This window comes from Peromyscus californicus, unplaced genomic scaffold, assembly GCF_007827085.1.
Source record: "Peromyscus californicus insignis strain IS unplaced genomic scaffold, ASM782708v3 Scaffold_7__1_contigs__length_154581171, whole genome shotgun sequence".
Classification (NCBI taxonomy): Eukaryota; Metazoa; Chordata; class Mammalia; order Rodentia; family Cricetidae; genus Peromyscus; species Peromyscus californicus.
This window is the reverse complement of record NW_026294595.1, coordinates 103464217-103477426: the sequence shown is the minus strand read 5'-3', so window position 1 is coordinate 103477426 and position 13210 is coordinate 103464217. Positions and strand designations below refer to the sequence as shown.

The 13210-nt window shown below is 39.8% G+C and overlaps 1 protein-coding gene across 2 annotated transcripts in view; it reads right to left on the bottom strand.

Annotated features, from left to right (window-relative positions):
• The window catches only part of Zc3h6 (zinc finger CCCH-type containing 6), a 56288-nt gene extending 44039 nt beyond the window's left edge, over positions 1 to 12249 (bottom strand). For both annotated transcript variants that reach the window (XM_052723138.1, XM_052723139.1), the window contains exon 1: positions 11244 to 12249. In XM_052723138.1, the coding sequence (XP_052579098.1) occupies positions 11244 to 11275 (32 nt within the window). In that variant the 5' untranslated portion in view covers positions 11276 to 12249. The remainder of the gene's footprint in view (positions 1 to 11243) is intronic.
• Positions 12250 to 13210: the final 961 nt, after the last annotated feature.

The window sequence follows — 13210 nt, the reverse complement described above, 5'->3', positions numbered from 1 at the left end:
ATCAGATCCCCTAGAGCTGGAATTACATGCTGTTGTGAGTTGCCATGTAAGTGCTGGGAATCAAACCTGGGTCTTCTGGAAGAGCAGGCAATCCTTTTAGCCGCTGAATTGTCTAGCTAGTCCAGCGGTTCACAACCTGTGTGTCATGACCCCTTTGTGGGTAGAATAATCCTTTCACAGGGGTCACCTAAGACCATTGGAAAACACAGATACTTACATTACAACTCATAACAGTAGCAAACTTGTATTATGAAGTAGCAACAAAAATAATTGTATGGTTTGGGGTCACCACAACATGAGGAACTATATTAAAGGGTTGCAGCATTAGGAAGGTTGAGAAGCACTGCTCTAGCCCATTTTAGAACTTTTTTTTTTTTTTTTTTTTTTAATGGTTGGAGACATAGCTCAGTAGTAGAACACTTGCCTAGCATTACAGGTTCAATCACCAGTACCACAGGAGAGAAATTTACAAGTATATGAGAAAAAAACTAAGTTTTAGCTGCAAATTCACCCTGAGCTTCAGAAAACAAGATCAATGCTTGCAGGACCAAAAAAAACCCAAAAAAACCCAAAAAACAAAAAACAAACAAAAAAAAAAAAAAAAACAAGGATCCAGGATCAACTTCTTTCTTTTTCTGAGAATAAGATCAAAGAGAAATTTTACCTGAGATAATGGACAATACCCAATACAATGGACACTGTCTTCAAAGGTATTCATAAAACCAATATGACAGCTTATTGCTTACAGCATCATATTCCAATCTGAACAAGAACAAGATGCCAAAATTCAATTAAGTAAAAGCAATTACATTAGGAAACAAAGTAAACTGTCAAAGTATACAACTGTCTAATATTCTGACTTAATCCAAGGATGAAATGCACATCTGGAGGAACAATTCTTAAAAACTGTGTAACATTTTTTTCCTCTCCAGCTTAAAAAACAAACAAACAAACAAAAAACTTCCAATCATTTAACGTGTATTTATTTAGCACCTTCCAGTAGAACTACAACAGAAAGCAGATGCAGGTTTTTTTCCCTTCTGGAAGGGGTGTGTGTGTGTGTGTGTGTGTGTGTGTGTGTGTGTGTGTGTGTGTGTGTGTGTATGTGGAGATCAAAGACTGGCATCAGGTGTCTTCTTCCATGACTTTTTTCCTTAAATATTGAGGCAAGTTCTGACTTAAATCCAGATTCAGCTGGCCAAAATCTCTGAGGATCTCATCTCTGCCTCTCAAGTGTAGATGTTACATGTAGGTGGCTAGGCCTGCTGGGCATTTTCTTGGATGCTGGGGAGCCCAAGTATGGTCCTCATACTTACATGGCAAGCATTTTACCCAGTCCTCCTTACAACGTTTTTAATCTAGTGATGAGTGAGACAGGCAATTAAAAAAAAAATCACACAATAGATAAAACTATCCAAGTATATGGAGGAGGCAAACAATGCTGTAAGAGTGTGCTCTTACAGGGTAAAGTCATCTGTCAGGGCAGTCTGGATGGCATTGTAGGAAGTTGTGAAAAGTGCTAGCCTGAGAGATGGGCATAGTAAGGGATCTCTGCAGACAGAGAACAAGTAAAATTTCTGTGTAGAGAGAACATATAATGAAACTGAAGCCAGCTTAGTGTCATTGGGCCACACATATCCATTCCTCAAATGTTTGGATATTTTACTGTTTGTCAGGAAATGCCTCTGAGGCAGACCACTTGGGCTGATAATAAAAGACTGAGTTATAAGAATCTATGGAATTTTCTTTTTATTTATTTTCATTTATTGTGATTTCTCTGAAATATACAAATCTGAATAGAAAATATTATGTTAGACTATATGTATTTTCACAAGAAGAAATTAAGAGAAGTTATAAATCAAGCAGCAAGGATTCTAACAAGAAATTTCCCTTATTTTCCTTCTGAAAATAATGAAAAGTTATCTGAAACAGCTAAAGCAGCAATGAAGCTGGGACACACCAAGCTCAGAGTCTTCGCCTGAAGATATTTCTATGTGATTTTATACAACCTCAGTCTGTCTGAATGACTATCTTCCCAGAGTCTCCCCAAAGTAACCAAACAGAAGATGAAGTGTTCATCAGAATTACCAGGATGTTTACAAAGACCCAAAGAAACTAAAGAGGTAAAAGTAACTTCAGTAAAACAGGAAGGAAGGCAGACATTTCATTCAGAGTTCTTTCTATGTGTCCAAAAATTGGCTTCTGGACCACGAAGTATCTGTTAATGCCAAATTCTCTGACCCATTTCATTTTGTAAGAAAATATAGGGAAATACTGCTGTGCCTTTATTCTAGGAAACTTTATTTTTATTTACTTTGGGATTTTCTGTGTGTTCATGTCAGGGTAGGGTGTACATAGGCATGTGTCACATGAGTGTGGAGGCCAGAGGCCAGAGTGTTATTCCTCAGGCACCATTTACCTTTTCTTTTGGAGACAGGGTGTCACTGGTCTAGAACTCACCAAGTAGGCAGGTTGGTTAGCAAGCCACCCCCATCTCTGTCTCCACAGCACTAGGATTACAAACTTGTTATCACGTCCATTATGTCCCTGGCCCCCATCTTCTGTGTTTTTTTATTGTTATTTTGATTTTTTGTTTGTTTGTTTGTTAAAGCCTATGTAACCCTAGCTGGCCTGAAATTTGCTATGTTGCTCAGATGAGCCTCAAACATATAGTAATCCTCTTGCCTCAGCTGGGTGCTGTGATTACAGTTTTGTGCCACCATACCTAGAAAGCCTTTAAATATATACTTAAGCTCAAATCTTTAACGTCATGAAAGAATACAGTTATATTCCTCAAATATTCTTTGAAATAAGCAGAAACAGGGCAGTATGTGAATAAATCAAAATTTTTAATTACCTTGCTAAGTTCTTTGAGACTTAATAGTTATATATATAAAACATAAAATATCTATAATACATGTTTATATTTTTATATTTAACTAGATATACAATTAATTAAACTAGATTTATTTTCATTCTTCTTCATTTTATCTTTTCATTTAGACTTGATTAAAAATGCAGAAATCCACAGAAAATATTCATCAAACAATATTCCCAATTTTCACACAGCAATTCTTCAGAAATCTTTTTTGGATGGCTTTAACAATGAACCAGGGTGAACTACCTATCATCTGGTAATATACCCAAAGGGCATTAGTTCTGTAAGTATCCAATACCCCAATCCACCATCTGCTATTAGACTGTAAATTTGAGCTGCTGAGACTATAGGATTTGAAGGTGTGATAGGAATGCTTTTTTTGTTGTTTGTTTGTTTAAGGAAATGTTCTACTTTATACATTGGCCTAAGTTTTCAACTAAAATGTTCTTTTTTCTAACTCTGCTTTGGTCAAGTCATTTCTTATATTCCTGGTGAATATATATAAGCCACATGATCAGAAACTGCCTGGTCATTTTACTAGTTTAACTAATCAGTATAGTAAGGTAAATCTATACATGTGCATGACATTTAGATTTGCTGTACACATGTGAATATTCCAAATTAAGAAGGTGTTTTAGGTATAAATTGGAAGGAAAATCTGTCTTATTTATTGAAATTTTACCAATTATATGAAGTATAAATGTGTATTAATGAATGTGGAAAATGTTACAAGTAATATTTACGGAAGCTATTTTGTGTAAAAAGAAACTAACCACTAGATAATGATCTTGCCCCCTCAAAATTTCATAAGGAAACTTCTAAAGTTTTGTTTAACCCAATAGTTTCTGTTCTGTGTCTGGGGATATATACACATAGATGACTAGGTACAGAAACAAGTTCTTCCAACCATCTGGTGTCCTACCTACCTCGAGTGAAAGTAACCTTAGTGTATGAATGAAAGCAACAACTAGACTAATCTAGCAATGAGCAGTGCTGAAAAAATATCATTACTGTACTGTAATGACTTACTTTTAAATGAGACCACTAAAACTTGTAACAAGGACTTCAAGTGTATGTTCCTACTTTTTTACATAAGCTGGAGGTTTGTTCAGATGATGATGACATTGGCTTTGGCTCCTGCTTTGGTTGGCTGTTGTTTTTCAGACTTGGCCATTTGACATTCAGAAAAAAAGTAAAGAGGCATTTGGTACAACATATGCACAACCAAACCATGAAAGTGTTTCTTATGACAGTGGAGTATGCATTTACACTTGATTTGCTTATACAAAAATACAAATTTAAGATAGAATTATATATCTTAAGGTCATAGCAATCAAGTCACAACCTAGAACTCAATGCCCCACAGAAGTGCAAGTGTTCCAAGATATTTCTCAACTGTCTGTAGAGATTAAAAACTCAAGCAAAAGGAGAATCAGGGATCTTTGTGCATCAATTAATTCCCTTAAGAAACTGAAATGCATATGGAAGAGCAGAATTTCTATTCTCTATAGCTAAAAATGCAGTTTAGTCGGCTGACTTTCTTTAAAATGTAATATGAACATAATCAGTCCAAGTAACTGGAGGATTTGATACTTCAAGATTTAGAAGAAGGTGTACTTTGGGATGTAGACAAAGGTATGATAAAGGATGAATTCCTAACTAACTAACTAACTAACACACTAATTTCTACACACGATACAGAGTGATCCCCATTCTAAAGCAATGGACACAGCAGTGACTCTGAAGGCACACCACAGATGGAGTCCTTCTCCCTCAGCCATCCAGTCTGCTCCTCAACCAGGACAGGGAGTGAAATACAGACTATAAACTGTAATCCAGGGACAACTTTGAGGAGCATTACAATTCCAAAACGAGGTTGTTTTCTATCAACTTTTTTTTTTGGGGGGGGGGAGCTGTGCTCCAGTTTTATGTTATACTTTTAATGATAATTAACTTAATACTCTTTAAAAGCTACTTGGGACTGGCTTTAATCATTTATTTTCCACTCAAAAATATATGTACGGTGAATGAAAGTATTAAGACAGTATCAGTATCTGAAGTATTAATGTTAAGCCAGAAAATTAAAAACAAAGCACATACAAAATCAGTTATAATAGAAAAAGTCTACTTTGCCAAGAGTAAATAACCTGCTAAAACTGTCTTTGTTGAAGTCATGTAATTATTATTTTCTTGGTTGGTATGTGTTCACACTAGTCAAGTGACACCTCCCAGAACCCAACCATCCTTCACTATACGTGTGTGTGTGTGTGTGTGTGTGTGTGTGTGTGTGTGTGTGTGTTTAGAATAAGAATGTTCTTTAAAAAAAAAAAAAGAAAAAAGAAACCAACCATAAAACCAAAAGATTAAACCATACCAGATTAAGGAGGACCAAATGGAAAAAACAAACAAACAGAACTAAATTTAAGAACTGATTTACTTAGTGCCTTTGAGAACTTTTAAGTCTTCATTTTTGTTTTCTCACCTCTAAAAGGGAAGACCAACAATAAGACCTTCTACCTGGATTGTTGTGAGAATTAAATGATTCATATGAAGGAATGAAGACACTAGCTTTCACACAGAAAGTGATCTATGTTACTAGTTTTGAGCCTAAGTTAGTATGTCTGAATCTAAACAGCTCTGAGGTGAGTCTACTTCTGAACCTGAAAAACTGATAATGCAGGGTCACTCTGGAAAATGACTCTGGAAAAATCACAAAGCAATTGGCAGCCCTGGCATGAAGGCTTGATCTGGTGAATTCAAGATCAGCCATCCCTGTGAGATAGGCATCCCATCTGTCCAGGAGGAAACCTTGTTTAATACACAGCAAAGGGTTACAAACTTCAACTGTCAGCCCACGCTTTTTACCCCAACACTAAGGAAGCAGATCTCTACGAGTTCCAGGCCAGCCTGGTCTACATAGTGAGTTCCAGGTCAGACAGGGCTATATAATGAAACCTTGTCTCAAAAAAAATCAAAACAAATAAATAAAAAAGCAAAAAACAAACTCTAGTTGTAACCAGATCACCTACATGATGTGGTGAGTCTGTAGATGCAGAAGTGATAAAAGACTGTACAAGGTAGAAAACATTAAGTCAAATCTTAAATGCATTCAAGGAAGCCTATTTTCAAACAAGCTAACTCTGTGGTAGAGAGCATATGTAGCATGTGAATGACTGTTGGTTCAATCTCCAACAAAGAAGAAAAAAATCATCTAATCAAATGTGTGTGTAAACTTTCAGGCTGAAGGCCATCAGTTTACAGCACCTTTTAATTCAGCACTAAAATGTTCTAATTTAGAATGTATATCAAAGGACTTTTAAAACAAAAAACAAACAAACAAAAAAACCTCTTTCTTTCCTTCAGTGCTTTGATCTTCACATCCTCCTTTGGTTTTTAAAACACTGTGTTCTTTTCTTTGTGGCCTATTACAACACATATCTCAGTTAATCTCAATCATTTCAACTAACATCTCAGACACTCCTAATTCATCAAGAATTAACTGAAAAGTAACTCATGAATCTTGCTTTGTGTCTGCATCATTGCCAATATCCAGTCTTCACTGAACAATTACTAGATGTCTATCCTAGTTCTGGCTCATTCTTTCTCCCACTCCATTTTCAACCACAGCCATCCATCACAGCTATCATCAACTAGTACCTAGATTACTGCAGGAATTGCTTTTCCTCTATCCAATGCTTCCCACATCACTCAAGCGTCCTTATAATGACTTGAGGGCTCAGACAGCACCCAGGTACCCTCTAATTCTACTTCTACTACTATCCCTTGCTCACTTTTCCTGCTTGCATGCTGCTTCCACTTCCCTGCTTTTCCCTTCATCCCACCAAGCTCATTCCTGAGTCCTGGCCTTTTTCATCTCCCATTCCCCCTCTGGAATGCTTTGCTCCCAAATGTCTTGGGTGTGGACTGCTCTCCTATTCCAGTTTTGAGAAATGCTACTCTTTTAGTAAGTGGTTACCTACTGAAAACAGAAACATCCCACAGGACTCTCTCACTTTCTGCTCTAACATGTAAGTTGTTTAAGTTATGTCTCTCCCAAGAAAGTATTAGTCATGTTTTATTGCTGTATACTCCATGTCCAGAACAATAAATATTAAATATTACATGATTAATGTTTACCAAGAACGACTCAACCACCTTCTGACTTTCCTATAGCCTGTTTTTTTTTTGACCTGAGGTAGCACACCAACAATATGCAGCTGATTATTGTCCTGCTTATAAATTTTGATGTGATTCCCCATATCCCATTCAGGATGGGTCTGGCCCCAAGTTTATTTAAGCCTCTTCCTCACTTTTCAAAATAATTCCCCAGTGTCTACACATTAACACCTTAATCACGTCTGAACCTACTGTTTCACTTCATTTCTCTGTGCTTTCTACATATACCTGTCTGTACTTGGCCAAACTCTGGTGCAGTCTCTTGGCCAAGTTTTCAATCCACTGGGAGACTCTAAGAAGTGCTTAAAGCACGACTACACGTCTGACTAGCTGGAGTTCTGCTGGCGGTGCTTTAGAGGAATAAAGCAGAAGAGGAGGGAGATAAAAGGTGAAACCGTTCATAAAGAACAAATAAACCCCAACTCCAGGAAAACAGCCATATCTCCTATTAACTAAAACATAAATGAATAAATAAATTAACTTTAGGGATCACAAGGTCTTATACTAGGATCATGTTAAAATCATCTTTTCCTCCATTGTAGGCCCTGAGTAACTTTTTACCATTAGCATATTTCAGAAAACTCTGTGATAGTTATTAGGGTTCTGTTTATCTTTTTCTATTCTGCTGTGGAAGTGTCCAAGGCAGAACTGACATTTAACCTTTAGAAGCTGCTTGTGGGGTTGGGAGTTGCTCAATGGTAGAGCTCTTACCTAGCATGCATGAGGCCACAGGTTTGATACCAAGCATCATACAAAGTTGTTTTAATTGGGTTAATAGTCAGCTGAAGGCTGAAGTTAGAAGGGTAAAGCTGTGCCTGAAAGAACTGAGTGGAAGAACGGAGTGGAAGGGGAATATACCTTTCTTTAACTTCCTCAATTCCTTCCTCTTTGTCTCTAATTTATGTCTAGAACTAGGCTCCAGACTTATGCACAAGAATGCATAAGAACATTCTACGTATCTACAAGTTTATTAGTATTATTATATTAACAAATCCTTATAAAAATACTTTTTGCTCCAGGCATGACAATATTAAAGAAAAGTACACCAACTGGATAGTTTTATTTCTTTGTTATAGGAGGATTGTTTGTTGTTTTGAGACAAGGTATCACTATATAGCTCAGATTGGTATTAAATTCATGTCAATGTTCCTGCTTCAGTGTCCAGAGTGCTGGAATTATAGGTGTGCACCTATAACACCTAACTCCCAAATGGATATTCTCAAAAGGTGATTTTTCAAACATGTTTTTTTCAAAATATAGCAAACAAATTTACACAAAGCACTCACCATATAAAACATACATAAGAAAATAATTTTAAAGCAGAAAGTTATACATTTTATGAATTTCACTTACATTTAAAATTTCCTTCTCCTGAAAATTATATTTTAATTTATATAAAGTCAAAGCAGTTATAAATGAGTTTTCACTATTTTCCTGAATGTATATTAGTTTTCAAAAGTGACATAAAATAATCTTTGTGAAAACAACTAGTTCCATGCCAAATTTTACATATTCTCCACATAATTCATATAAACTTGGATTACAGTGTAAAATAGTTAGAATGTAGAAGCAGAGAACAGTTGAGGAATCCATAGATTATTTCCTCCCAGGTTTCTTTAGAATCAACTAGAAACCTATAAAAATACAGAGAAGCACAAACCTACCTAGAGATTTCTATGAAAGTTATTCTGGGCAGTACACAGATCTTCATTTTGTATCAAAGCAGGTCAGATTAGACAGGACTGAGAAACATTCACCTAACGGTTTGTAATTACATGAGGCGCTTCTAAAACTTAAACTTGGGCCCAGGGCACGTCAGTGGAAATACCATGCACTAAGAAGCTCTCCAAGGCAGACTGAAAAAAATGCTTTGCTAAGGTTTAAGAATTTCTGAGGATTCTGTTGTTAACTAAGAAATTCAGTTGTTCAAGTTCACAAGCTAGATGGCTGCAGTGCTGGAGCAAGGGACATTTCGTTAGGTGTCCTGCTCTGTTGGTTTTCTTCCTTCTTTCCTTTAGCCCAGGCTGCCCTTGAATGGCAACCCTCCTTGGCATCCAGAATGTTAGAATCACAAGAATAACCCACACATACTGATAGTGCCCTTTCTTGATGTAGTTATTTTCACATAAGTAGTTTAAAAAAAAAAAGGCATCTGTTTCATAGCACCACTTAACACTGGAAATACTTATACTTTTGGGTCCTAATTTAAAACAAAACTATTGCTATTAATCATCCATTCCTATTACTAAGTTCTTAATCTATATCCTTCAAACTGAAGTTTCATTTTAACTTCTAAATCAGTATTTTAAAACTTCAAATTTTACTTTTTTAAAAAACAGGGTCCTGTTGTTTAGGGTAGACTGACATGAACACATCATCTTCCTGTCTCAGACTGAGTGTTGGGATTACATGTGTGCACTCCCACACAGGGTCCCAAATTCTTCTAAAAGTCTGAAAGCAAACATGGTAATGCACATCTTTAATCCAGCTTTCTGGAGGCACAGACAGGCAGATCTCTTTGAGTTCAGGACAACCTAGGCTACATATCAAGTTCCAAGCCAGCTACGGCTAGTAGATCGTGTCTAAAAAAAAAAAAGAGAGAAAGAGACGGGGAGAGAGAGAGAGAGAAGAAAGCCCTGATATCTTCATTCTTTAGTAGAGCATTATTTTGATTTCTAAATTTGGTGATTTTTTTTCATTATATAAAATGAGTTACTCTGTCCACTAACAAATGAAAACAAATTTCCTTTCATATTAATGAATTTTAAGTCCATTAACAAAATCTTATCATTGGCTTATCAACAGACTTTTCAACATTATTAGTTAATTCTAGGAACTTGCTTTTTAACTTTTTTTTTTTTAAAAAAAAGGTAATATTAGCATATGGATTATGGATGTAGCTGTGTTAAAGAATATTTGCCTATCATACCAGAGTCCCTAGGTCCATTTGCCAGCATAAAAACCACAGAGGTATTAATTTTAAAAATTATGAAAAATGTGTCAAGTACAAGCTTCTGCACGTATAATTTTAAGGGTGCATTTTATTATCTAAAAATTGGCACATGCTTGATTGATGTCTTTCTGGAGAATTTTTATTACATTACTGAGGTTCGACTTTTTTAATCCCTTTGAAGGTCATCATATATTTTGATATTTCAAATTTCAATGAAATTTTTTGTTTTGCTTTTGTATTACTCAGCAATTCTTAAGTCTTATGGGCCACACTAGAACACAATGTATCCTTCTGCCTACTTCTATACACAAAGCAATGTGAGCATGTGGATTTTCAAGATAATATTCTAAGTAGGAATCAGATGCATAAGATTTGCACCAGGAATTTTAATAAAAGCCTTCCTCTGCCCCCCTTTAAAAATGATTTGGCTATGAGTGTAAATCTGAAGTCTAACTAAAATTTAGGTCTGCTAGAGTATACTCCATAAATGCCACCAAATCATTGCATGGCACCAAGATCCTGCCTCTCGGAGCACAGCAAAGTTTATAAAAATAGAAACTCTCAGCTAAATGATCCAATGGTATTTAGCACCTAGGAAGCCAGGTTAAGTTAAAATCTGTAGTCTGTGTTAACATATTCTATTTGAAAATTGCCATTTCACATTCCTCGGGGGGGGGGGGGGGGTAGACGACTGCAGCAGACACATGGCCTGGGGGTGGGGGATGGGAAGGGAAGAGGCTGATTTTTTTTTTTTTTTTTTTTCCTCCTAAAAACTAAATATGTGTCTTTTCAGAGGTGGACTCGGGTAGGAGGCAAACATCCAAAAGGCCTACTACTTGAGCCTTCGGGGCCGGTCCCCCCCGACGGGGCTGCCGAGGCCGGTTACTGGCCCGGCGGGCAGACGCCGCGGCCGCCCGCGCGGCGCCGCCGCCGCCGCCGCCGCCGCCGGAGCCGGAGCCGGAGCCGGAGCCGGGCCGGGGGCGGGGGGCTCGCACGTGCCCGGCGGGGGCGGGGCGGCGAGCGGCGACCCCGGCTCCGGGAGGCGGGCGCGGCCGGGTCGGCCTCCCCCGCGGCGGCCGGCAGCCAGCTGCGGTGGACGAAGGTTGCGCGTCACGGAACCGAGGGAGCCACACAGAGACGTCTAAGTCATGCAGGAGGCGCCCGGCCCCGGCCCGCTCCCGCCGCCCCGACCCCTCCTCTCATCCGACAGAAAGACAGACAAGAAGGGTTCCCGACCTGTCGTGCCCTGCATGTTCAGAGTCTGTCATGTTTGGTCAAGAACGGGGCGGGGCTGGAGGGCAGGTCTGGAGGCCGCCGGCGGCGGCGGCGGCGGCGGCGGCGGGGCGCGGGGAGGCCCCCTGCGCCGCCTGCGGGCACCTGTTCCCGGCCGCCGCCGACAGGTGACGGAAGTGGTAAAAACTCACGGTTACTAGTGAGCGACACAGACACAGACTTTCCAGTCTATTAACAACCACGCCAGAGAGATGGGGCTCTAACTGCAAAGACTGGGCAACGGCCCCGCGCTGCCGGCGCTGCCGCTCTCTAGTCTGTATTCGCCGCCGGAGGCTGAGGCGTGGGAGCCGGCGGGTGGCGTGCAGCGACGCGGGGATTTGGACAGTGGCCGTAACGGTGATTTCTCCTCACCAACATGGCGGCACCCGAGACAAGGCGGCCCAGAAAATGGCGCCGGCCGCAACACCTTGCCCGGGACTAAAGGGCAAGTGAGATTCCTCCGCCAGCCGCAGCCCTCTCCCTGCCCGCCGGGGCTGAGCGCATCGGCCATTGGTGGGAACTGTCCGTCAATCACCTCCAGGGGCGGGCCTTTAAGATCCTTGCCGCAGCCGCGGAGGCAGCAAGCTGGATGGCTGGGCAGGGTGGTGGCGCCTGGAGTCACATCGGGAGGGGCAGGCTACCCCGCAGTGCTTGCTGTGTTCACCAGGTCTTCTGTGGCCCGTTTCTCGGTGTTCCTGCGAGACTCGCCGCGTTCAAGGGCTTCGGGGTTCCGGACGCCTCACACAATCCCCTCTCCTCCGCAGCCGTTAGCTGCGCGAGATAAAAAAGGAACTGTCAGTGATCTTTGTGAAAAGAAAACCTTTGTTGCCCAAATAACTTGGAATCATCCTTAGGCCCTCAAAGTTGCTGCTGTTATCTCCGTAATGTTTAGCGCGCATTGGCATTGTAAAGACGATTAGTTGGCATGCAACTTTTTCTGATGATACTAAATTCACTCAATCATTACTTGACAGAATTAAAAATAGCTGTTGAGGTCATGGAAATGTGATCTTAGTGTTTTATATATGGAATACATACGAATATTTCATAAAGCAAGAACAAGACAGTGCAACTTTTCATACATACGTGGCCTTCAGAAATAATCTTGAAATTATGAGTAGTGTGCACTTAGTTCTGAAGGAAAGTTAATTGCTTTTTGTTAAAATGAAATTAATGGGCTTGTAGTTGATACCCTTTGTCATGTTCCCATTACCCTGAGTGGGTCTTGTTTCCTTGGCTGGTAGGTAGCCCCTTGGAGCACAAGTATTGTTGCTTGTGGTAGTGGTCATTTCTGTTTAGTCGTAGAACACAAGGTGGTTTATCCCCTACCTTGCCTAAGAAAGAAATTGTCCTTTCTTGACCTCATGGTGTGGCTGGGATGACTGAGCAAGTATACATCATCGCACCAATGTGAGTCGTTCCTTTCTCCCTATTGATTAATGGGCCTGATGAGCCCGACGTGGACAAATGGTAGTCTCAACCTGAAGCTGTGGGAAACTGTCATACCTTCCTGCTTTGGGAATTGATCAGTCTAGAACCAGTGCCTTTGGACTAGGGATGACTCTCCTCCGACCCCTCTCCATATTTGTCACGGAGAAATTTCTGCTTGATACACCTTTTATGTTGGTATTTGTTTAATGTCTAGACCTGTAAATGGGTATGTTTCATTAATTCTAGCAAAGTGTTAGGCTTTTCCTCAATCTTCTCTCATCAGCCTGTCATTTTTGATGTCAGGAACAAGTACTACTGACCTCTAGTGGTAGAAACAGCTTACTCTCCTTCAATGCACAACTGTCCTCCATAGCGAATAATGTCCAACCCCCCAAATGACAGTTGTGCTGAGGTTGAAAGACCGCTTTAAAATCTGCAGCTATGGGAAGGAAAGTAAACTGTTTCCTGAGGGATTACAAGGAGCCATGCAGAGCATCAAC